The sequence below is a fragment of the Hemitrygon akajei genome, chromosome 6 (genome assembly GCF_048418815.1).
Source record: "Hemitrygon akajei chromosome 6, sHemAka1.3, whole genome shotgun sequence".
Taxonomy (NCBI): Eukaryota; Metazoa; Chordata; class Chondrichthyes; order Myliobatiformes; family Dasyatidae; genus Hemitrygon; species Hemitrygon akajei.
In genome coordinates this window covers 170,534,097-170,544,608 of record NC_133129.1, presented here as the reverse complement: position 1 = coordinate 170,544,608, position 10,512 = coordinate 170,534,097, and the positions used below count along the sequence as shown (strand labels likewise).

At 42.9% G+C, this 10,512-nt stretch overlaps 1 protein-coding gene across 2 annotated transcripts in view; it reads left to right on the top strand.

Moving 5' to 3' along the window:
• The first annotated feature begins 595 nt into the window (after positions 1-595).
• Positions 596-10,512, top strand: part of prmt3 (protein arginine methyltransferase 3) — a 268,134-nt gene continuing 258,217 nt past the window's right edge. The window contains exons 1-2 of one of the 2 annotated variants that reach the window (XM_073047729.1): positions 596-804; positions 4,729-4,852. In XM_073047729.1, the coding sequence (XP_072903830.1) occupies positions 789-804; positions 4,729-4,852 (140 nt within the window). In that variant the 5' untranslated portion in view covers positions 596-788. The remainder of the gene's footprint in view (positions 805-4,728; positions 4,853-10,512) is intronic. The other variant, XM_073047728.1, reaches the window with a different exon arrangement.

The window sequence follows — 10,512 nt, the reverse complement described above, 5'->3', positions numbered from 1 at the left end:
ATACATTCTGTATATCCTCCATTGCTGCTGGTCCAGCACGGTGTTCCTTGGCATATATGCTATATACATTCCGTATATCCTCCATTGCTGCTGGTCCAGCACCTTCCGACCCCAAAGAAAGGTAAATATCAGAAACACATAGAACTCTGGAGGAACTCAACGGGTCAAGCAGCATCTATGGAGGGAAAAGAACAGCTGACGTTTCGTCAAGACATTTCGTCTCGTCTGTGACCGTGGGCGGCAGACGGTCAACCTTCTGCAATATCTGCAGATCGCGCTGCAAGTCTTGAAGTTGTCAAAGTTCCTTCGGAAATTCAAACCTCCCAGTATTTTTTTAATCACTGCAAATTCTTACTGTTGGCAGCAGATGGAGCTAAACATAGACTTCATATGTAAGGATCAATCTTATAATGAAAAGCAACATACACGAAATGCTGGAGGAACTCAGCATGACAGGCAGTATCTATGGAAATAAGGGTCTTGGTCCGAAAGGTCGACTGTTTATTTCCCTCCATAGATGCTCCCTGGCCTGATGAGTTCCTCCAGCATTTTGCATGCGTTGCTCAAGATTTTCAGCAACCTGCATAATATCTTGTGCCTGTAATGAACAAGAATTTATAGGTCGGTCCGCCGGAACGACAAAAAAAAACTACATGAATGGAGAGAGCTTGAAAGGAACTCGCGAAAAAAACCTACACTGCACTTCCTATTCCTCCAATTGAACCATGCCAATGACCTGGAAGTGGATGCCGGGCGAGGAGGTGTCTGAGAGACGTTGATGACTGAGCATGGCTGAACAGCGAGGTAAACACACACGTGGGTGAGAGGGTGAATGGGGGAATGTGAAGGAGGAGTATCAATGGGCAGCAACTCGCGGGACGGTAATGTTGCCGGCCCCGGAGTCCCAGCGCTCACTCCCCCGCTGAATTGGCGTGACTTGGCTGTGCACCGTCATAGACCTATTGGTATCTCTGCAGATACTTGTACTCCCAGTTGCCAAAACTCCTTTTGCAAATGTTAAACTTTTAGCTAGCCGAAGTCTCGGCAAAAACAGATAATTGTTCAGCTTTGCAGCCAGCAGAGTTAGGAATAGAGTATGCTAACTTTGAAGGGTCCTGATGGTATTCGGGACAATGGTGGAGTATATTTTGTGGGCACTAAAAGTGTGTGGTCCTTGTTGTAACTGATCGAGTTAAACAAATGCTAAAACCTTAAGAACGCTGGGCAGGGATCAGTTTATGCCGAACAGGGCAGAATTTGGTGATGTTGCGAGGAAGGAGCTGGGGGGAGGGTGTGTGAAGTAAAGGTTAAATGTGGGGGTGAGTTATGCCGGGTTGAAGGTTTTAGTGGTGCTGGCTGTCATTGTAAACAGTTTGAAGTTAATTGCTTGCACCTTATTTGCAGTTGAAGTTTTTAGTTGAGTTGAATGTGATTGGTCCATGTAGGGGCTGGTGTAGTTAAATGTGAACAGGTATCAATGATTAGTGTATGAGTAGCTCCAAGTAAAAGTGAAAGTGATTGTGAAGTTCGTGTTCATTCCCATATGTGATACTTTTAGCAATTAGGTGGATTATGGCAAGCAAGAGTACAGTAAAATCTATAAGAATATAAGATATAGGGAAAAATTAGGCCATTTGGCCCACCAACTCTGCTCCACCATTCCTTATTGGCTGATTTATTATCCCTTTCCACCTCATCCTCTGCCTTCTTTGACACTATTACTAATCAAGAACCTATCAACCTCTACTTTAAATATACCCAATGACTTGGCCTCCACAGCTGTCTGTGGCAATGAATTTCACAGATTCGTCACCCTTTGGTTAAAGAAATTCCTCCTCATCTCAGTTCTAAATGGACATCCCTCTATTCTGAGGCTGTGCCCTCTGGTCCTAGATTCCCCAATTATATGAAACATACTTTCCACGTCCACTCTATCTGGGTTTTTCAATTCAATAGGTTTCAATGAGAACCTCCCCACCCCCATTCTCCTAAACTTCAGTGAGTACAGGCCCAGAGCCATCAAATGCACCTCATATTAACCCTTTCATTCATAGGGTCATTCTTGTGAACTTTCTTAGATACGTTCATTTGTTATGTGCCAGGCTGTATGATGTGGGCAATCATGGTTGTTCAATGACCATGATTGCTCTTGGCAAATTTTTCGACTGAACTAGTTTGCCGCTGCTGCCTTTTGAGCAGTGTTTTCACAAGGTGACCCCAGCCATTATCAATACTCTTCAGAGATTGTCTGCCTGCCATCTATGGTCGCATAACCAGGACTTGTGATATGCACCAGCTGCTCATATGACTATCCACCACCTGCTCCCATGGCTTCCTGTGTCCCTGATCAGGGGGCTAAGCAAGTGCTGCACCTTGCCCAAAGGTGACCCACAGGCTAGTGGAGGGAAGGAGTGCCTTACATCTCTTTTGGTAGAGACATATTTCCACCCTGTCACCCGGGACATTTATATACTTTGATAATAAATTTACCTTGAGCTTTCAACTGATGGGTCTGCAAGTCAGAGATCAGTAGCTTTAAATTCTTTGGCATTATCATTTCACAAGATCTTTCCTGGGACCAATCTCGTAAGTGCCATTACAAAGAAGGCATGGCAGCGCCTGTAGTTTCTGAGATGTTTGCACAGACTTGGCACGTTAATTAAAACTTTGACAAACCTCTATAGATGCACAGTTGAGAGTATGATGGCTGTTGCATCACAGTATGGAAGAGAAAGACCACTGCCCAAGGTTGGAAAAGCCTACAAAAAAAAATAGTGGATACGGCTCAGTCCATCACAGGAAAAGCCTCCCCCCACCATTGAGCGCATCTACGCTGAACTGATCACTGATCCCTGATCCCAATCTGTAGACTGACTTTCAAGGAATCTGTAACTGATGTTTTCAGTGCTATTTATTTACATATTATTATTTCTTTTTGTATTTGCACAGTTTGCTTCCTTTTGGACAGTGATTATTATCAGTCTTTGTGTGTAGTTTTTCTTTGATTCTATTGTACTTTTTTGCTTTATTGTTAATATCTGCATGAAAACGATGATATATATGTACTTTGAACTCTGAAATCCTATACACAAGCACATGCCTGTGAAGGCAAGCTTGTCAATTTTCCTTCATCAGTATCCTATCCACCTGTGCCATCATTTACAGGGAGCTAAGGCAAACAACAAAAGTTTGAGCACTGTTCCTTGTAGTACACGACTGGCTCCAGACTCCTAATCAAAAAAAGAAACCTCCATCACTGCCCTCTGCTTCCTTTCACCAATCCAATATTTTGCCAAAACACTTAAGATCTGATGTGCCCTAACTTTCTGCGCGGCAGCATAGCAGTTAGCGTTTTTCTGTACAGTGCCAGAGATCACCAGTTGGGGTTCAATTCCCGTCTGTAAGGAATTTGTATGTTCTCCCACTGAAGGCGTGGTTTTCCTCTGTGTGCTTCGGTTTCGTCCCAAGTTCATTAGATGTATGGGTTAGGGTTAGTAGGTTATGGCCATGCTATGTTAGCAAGGGAAGTGTGGCTAAACTTGTGGGCTGCTCCAGCAAAATTTTTGACTGTGTTGATCATCAGAATCAGGTTTAATATCACTGGTATATGTCGTGAAGTTTGTTGTCTTTGTGGCAGCAGTACGGTGCAATAAATATAATAAAGAAAAAAAACTGTGAATTACAGTAGATGTATATAATAGTTAAATAAGTAATGCAAAAATAAAAAAAAGTATTGAGGTAGTGTTCATGGGTTCAATGTCCATTCAAAAATTGCAAAGGGGAAGAAACTGTTCCTGAACCACTGAGTGTGTGCCTTTAAGCTTCTGTACTTCCGTCCTAATGGTAACACTGAGAACAGGGCAGGAGCTGGGTCTGGGGTCTTTAATGACAGACACAGCCTTTTTGAGGCATCGCTCCTTTAAGATGCCCTGGATACTATGGAGACTCGTACCCATGATGGAGCTGAATAAGTTTACAAATCTCTGCAGCTTATTTTGATCCTGTGCAGTAGCCCACTCCCCCCCAACCAGATGGTGATGCAGCCAGTTAGAATGCTGTCTATGGTATATCTGTAGAAGTTTGCGAGTGTCTTTGGTGGCATAACAAATCTCCTCAAACTCCTAATGAAATATACCGCCATCATGCCTGATACCTATCACTGCATGTTTTGATGTGTATATGACAAATAAAACTGTCTTTAAAAATCTTATTATTTGGATCACCCTGCTGTGCAGGCCCTTGTCAAAAGGCCTGCAGAAGTCAATGCCTAACACCTTTCCTTCATCAGTTTTCCCAGTAACCTCCTCAGCAAACTTAACCAGATTATGAGCCAGAATTCCCCATGCACGTTCCATATCGATTCTTTCTAATCAGTCCCTGCTTTGCCAAGTGATCACCAAATCCTATCTGATGGATGTTTCCTGAGGACAGGAAATAGATTTATATAAACTGGATTATAATTTGCATCACTTTATCTTCCTTTGATTTTAAAAAGCAGTAGTTAAGCTTCCTGTGCTTGAAACCCACTCCTGCTTTTATTATTTTCAGTCTTAAACTGAGGTCAGAAGTGTGTTTAAGTATTTAAGTTTATTCAAAGCCTCTGCTTCCCAATGTCCTAAGCATTCTGTATGTCACAAGTAGGATGCTCTTTCCTTTGTGGATAGATTTTCATGTCCTCCTCCCTTTACTTCGATCTTCCTTACAGCTCTTTTATTTCCTTCTTGGCAGACAAAGAGGATGAACTGGACGACATGCCTGAATTCTTGGAAGCTGATGATGACATGTGGTGTGACTGGGATGAAGGAGATCACAGCAAATGCGAATTGCAAGTACACTGTCTGTTTTGTGAAAGGCGAGTAGTTTTCTGTCATTTGAATGCTGTACAACATTGAGTGAATGTACATATTTGTTACTCATTTAAATTGTGCTGGCACAAAAGATGACATCCCAGCTGTCTAAGACATTGCAAAGGAAATAGCAATCAGACCATTACTGTTACACTGGGGATATTGCTGAGAGTTTATAAGGTGTTGGTCGGACCCGCATTTAGAGTTTAGCAAGCAGGTTTGAGGTCCATATCTAAAGAAGGATGTGCTGGCATTGGAGAAGGTCCAGAGGAGGTTTATGAGAATGATCGTTGGAATGAAAGGGATATGATATGAGGAGCATTAGGCCTGTACTTGCTGGAGTTTAGAAGAGGGTGGGTGGGGGGGGAATCTCAGTGAAACCTACTGATTATTGCAAAGGTATGGATAGAGTGGAAATGGAGAGTACATTTTCAATAGTAGGAGAGTCTGAGACCAGTGCACACAGCCTCAGAATAGAAAAACATATGGATACATGGAGTCAGAAGAAGTGTATTGGCATGGATAGTGGATTGGTTAACAATAGAAGGCAGACAGTTGGTATAAATGGGTGTTTCTCCGGTTGGCAGTCAGTGATGAGTTGGGTGCCGCAGGGGTCGATGCTGGGCCTGCAGTTGTTTACCATTTACGTTGATGATTTGGAAGAGGGGACTGAGTGTAGCATAGCAAAATTTGCTGATAACACTGAACTGAGTGGAAAGGCAAATTGTACAGAGGATGTGGAGAGTCTGCAGAGGGATATAGATTGGTTAAGTGAGTGGGCCAAGGTCTGGCAGATGGAATATAACATTGGTAAATGTGAGATCATCCACTTTGGAAGGAATAATAGAAGAGCAGATTATTATTTAAATGGTGAAAGATTGCCGCATGCTGTTTTACAGAGGGACTTGGGAGTGCTTGTACATGAATTGCAAAAAGTTGGCTTACAGGTACAACAGGTTATTAAAAAGGTAAACGGAATGTTGGCCTTCATTGCTAGAGGGATTGAATTCAAGAGCAGGGAGGTCATGCTGCAACTATACAGGGTACTGGTGAGGCCGCATCTGGAGTACAGTTCTGGTCTCCGTACTTGAGGAAGGATATACTGGCTTTGGAGGCAGTGCAGAGAAGGTTGACCAGGTTGATTCCAGGGATGAAGGGGTTAACCTATGAGGAGAGATTGAATCACCTGGGACTATACTCTCTGAAGTTCAGAAGAATGAGAGGGGATCTTATAGAAACATACAAAATTTTGAAAGGGTTAGATAAGAACCCTTGTTTCCATTGGTAGGTGGGACTAGAACTAGGGGACATTGCCTCAAGATTCAGGGGAGAAGATTTAGGACGGAGATGAGGAGACACTGTTTTTCTCAGAGAGTGGTGAATCTGTGGAATTCTCTGCCCAGGGAAACAGTTGAGGTTTCTTCGCTAAATATACTTAAGATACAGTTAGATAGATTTTTACATAGTAGGGGAATTAAGGGTTCTGGGGAAAAGGATAGTAGATGGAGCTGAGTTTACGGACAGATCAGCCATGATCTTATTGAATGGCGGGGCAGGCTCGATGGGCTGGATGGCCTACTCCTGCTCCCATTTCTTATGTTCTTATGTTTATGTTAACATTCCTTTAGAACAGAGATGAGAAGGAGACTGTGGAACTGTGCCATAGATGGTTGTGAAGGCCAAGTCATTGGGCATATTTAAAACGGAGGTTGATCGGTCCTTGATTAGTAAAGGCTTCAAAGGTTATTGGCAGAAGGCAGGAGAATATGGTCGAGAGGGAAAATACATCAACCATGATGGAGTGGCAGAGCAGACGATGGGCTTAAGAGCTTAATTCTGCTCCTGTTTTGAAATCACAGCCCCCAAAGGGAAATTGCAGGCTGTGGATGGCATTAATTGTAGTCCAAAGTAAGCATATTTAGTAGAATAGTTAGTTTTGTTAGCTGCCCATTAAACACTGCTGTATGTCACCAGCACCATCTTGCCAAACGTGAGTATTTGAAAAGTCAGTATTTGTAATTCTGTGCTGTTCCACAAGGCACAAGGTTCCAACCCTCTCTGCAACCAAAGTTCACTACCTAACAAGAACTTCTGATATTTACACTTTATGTGACCTGTGAACAATTCCTGGAAACGTTCTTGAACCAGAATCAGGTTTAATGTCACTGGCATATGCCATGAAGTTTGTTGTTTTGTGGCAACACTACAGTGCAAGACATAAAAATCACTAAGTCACAAGGATAAATAAATAGTGCAATAGAGGAATAACGAGGTAGTGATCATGGTAGTGAACCTGATGGCAGAGGGGAAAAAGCTGTTCCTAAAATATTGAGTGTGGGTGTTCAGGCTCCTATACCCTCCTCCCTGATGATAGTGGTGAGAACAGGTCATGTCTTGGGTTATGATAGTCCTTAAGGATGGATTCTGCTTTCTTTTGAAGATGTCCTCAATGAGGTTTGTGCCCGTGATGGAACTGGCTAAGTCTATAGCTCTCTGCGGCCTCTTTTGATCCTGTGCAGGTCCCCTCAGTACTAGACGATGATGCAATCAGTTAGAATGCTCTCCATAGAACCATAGAACATTACAGCACAGAAACAGGCCTTTTGGCCCTTCTTGGTTGTGCCGAACCATTTTTCTGCCTAGTCCCACTGACCTGCACCTGGCCCATATCCCTCCATACACCTCTCATCCATGTACCTGTCCAAGATTTTCTTAAATGTTAAAAGTGAGCCCACATTTACCACTTCATCTGGCAGCTCATTCCACACTCCCACCACTCTCTGTGTGAAGAAGCCCCCCCCCCCCCCATGTTCCCTTTAAACGTTTCCCCTTTCACCCTTAACCCATGTCCTCTGGTTTTTTCCTCCCCTAGCCTCAGTGGAAAAAGCCTGCTTGCATTCACTCTATCTATACCCATCATAATTTCATATACCTCTATCAAGTCTCCCCTCATTCTTCTACGCTCCAGGGAATAAAGTCCTAACCTATTCAACCTTTCTCTGTAACTCAGTTTCTCAAGTCCCGGCAACATCCTTGTAAACCTTCTCTGCACTCTTTCAACCTTATTAATATCCTTCCTGTAATTTGGTGAACAAAACTGCACACAATACTCCAAATTCGGCCTCACCAATGCCTTATACAACCTCACCATAACATTCCAACTCTTATACTCAATACTTTGATTTATAAAGGCCAATGTACCAAAAGCTCTTTTTACTACCTTATCTACCTGTGACGCCACTTTTAGGAAATTTTGTATCTGTATTCCTAGATCTCTCTGCTCTTCTGCACTCCTCAGTGTCCTACCATTTACCTTGTATGTTCTACCTTGGTTTTTCCTTCCAAAGTGCAATACCTCACAGTTGTCTGTATTAAACTCCATCTGCCATTTTTCAGCCCATTTTTCCAGCTGGTCCAGATCCCTCTGCAAGCTTTGAAAACCTTCCTCACTGTCCACTACACCTCCAATTTTTGTATTATCAGCAAATTTGCTGATCCAATTTGCCACATTGTCATCCAGATCATTGATATAGATGATAAATGATAATGGACCCAGCACTGATCCCTGTGGCATACCACTAGTCACAGGCCTCCACTCAGAGAAGCAATCCTCCACTACCACTCTGACTTCTTCCATTTAGCCAATGTCTAATCCAATTTACCACCTTACAATGTATACCTAGTGACTGAATCTTCCTAACTAACCTCCCATGCGGGACCTTGTCAAAGGCCTTACTGAAGTCCATGTAGACACCATCCACTGCCTTCCCTTCATCCACTTTCCTTGTAACCTCCTCGAAAAACTCTAATAGATTTGTTAAACATGACCTACCATGCACAAAGCCTTGTTGACTCTCCCTAATAAGTCCCTGTCTATCTAAATACTTGTAGATCCTATCTCTGAGTACTCCTTCCAGTAATGTACCTACTACCGACGTCAAACTTACCGTCCTATAATTTCCCGGATTACTTTTAGAGCCTTTTTTAAACAACAGAACAACATGAGCTATCCTCCAATCGTCTGGCACCCTACCGGTAGATACCAACATTTTAAATATACAAACGGACAGACAGACAGACATACTTTATTGATCCCGAGGGAAATTGGGTATCTGCCAGGGCCCCTGCAATTTCAACACTAGTCTCCTTCAAGGTCCAAGGGAATACCCTGTCAGGTCCTGGGGATTTATCTACTCTGATTTGCCTCAAGATAGCAAGCACCTCCTTCTCTTCAATCTGTATAGGTTCCATGACCTCACTACTTGTTTGCCTTATTTCCATTAACTCCATGCCAGTTTTCTTAATAAATGCAGACGCAAAAAACCCATTTAAGATCACCCCCATTTCTTTTAGTTCCATACATAGCCGACCACTCTGATCTTCAAGAGGACCAATGTTATCCCTTGCTATCCTTTTGCTCTTAATATACCTGCAGAAGCTCTTTGGATTATCCTTCACCTTGACTGCCAAATCTACCTTATGTCTTCTTTTAGCCCTCCTGATTTCTTAAGTTTTTTTTGCACTTTTTATATTCCTCAAGTACCTTATTTGCTCCCTGTTGCCTATACATGTTATGCATCTCTCTCTTCTTCTTTATCAGAGTTCCAATATCCCTAGAGAACCAAGGTTCCTTATTCTTTTTCACTTTGCCTTTAATCCTGACAGGAACATACAAACTCTGCGCTCTCAAAATTTCTCCTTTGAAGGCCTCCCACTTACCAACGACATCCTTGCCAGAGAACAACCTGTCCCAATCCATGCTTTTTAGATCCTTTCTCATTTCTTCAAATTTGGCCTTTTTCCAGTTTAGAACCTCAACCCGAGGACCAGATCTATTTTTATCCATGATCAAGTTCAAACTAATGGTGTTATGATCACTGGAACCAAAGTGTTCCCCTACCCACACTTCCATTACCTGTCCTAACTTGTTTCATAGGACATAGAACAATACAGCAGAGTACAGGCCCTTTGGCCCACAGTTTTGTTCTGACCCTTAAACCCTGCCTCCCATATAACCCCCCACCTTAAATTCCTCCATATACCTCTCTAGTAGTCTCTTAAATTTCAGTAGTCTGTCTGCCTCCACCACTGACTCAGGCAGTGCATTCCATGCACCAACCACTCTCTGAGCAAAAAAACCTTCCTCTAATATCCCCCTTGAACTTTCCACCCCTTACCTTAAAGCCATATCCTCTTGTATTGAGCAGTGGTGCCCTGGGGAAGAGGCGCTGGCTGTCCACTCTATCTATTCCTTTTAATATCTTGTACACCTCTATCATGTCTCCTCTCATCCTCCTTCTCTCCAGAGAGTAAAGCCCCAGCTCCCTTAATCTCTGATCATAATGCATACTCTGTAAACCAGGCAGCATCCTGGTAAATCTCCTCTGTACCCTTTCCAATGCTTCCACATCCTTCCTATAGTGAGGTGACCAGAACTGGACACAGTACTCCAAGTGTGGCCTAAACAGAGTTTTATAGAGCTGCATCATTAAACCGCGACTCTTAAACTCTATCCCTTGACTTATGAAAACTAACACTCCATAAGCTTTCTTAACTACCCTATCTACCTGTGAGGCAACTTTCAGGGATCTGTGGACATGTATCCCCAGATCCCTCTGCTCCTCCACAAGTATCCTGCCATTTACTTTGTACTCTGCCTTGGAGT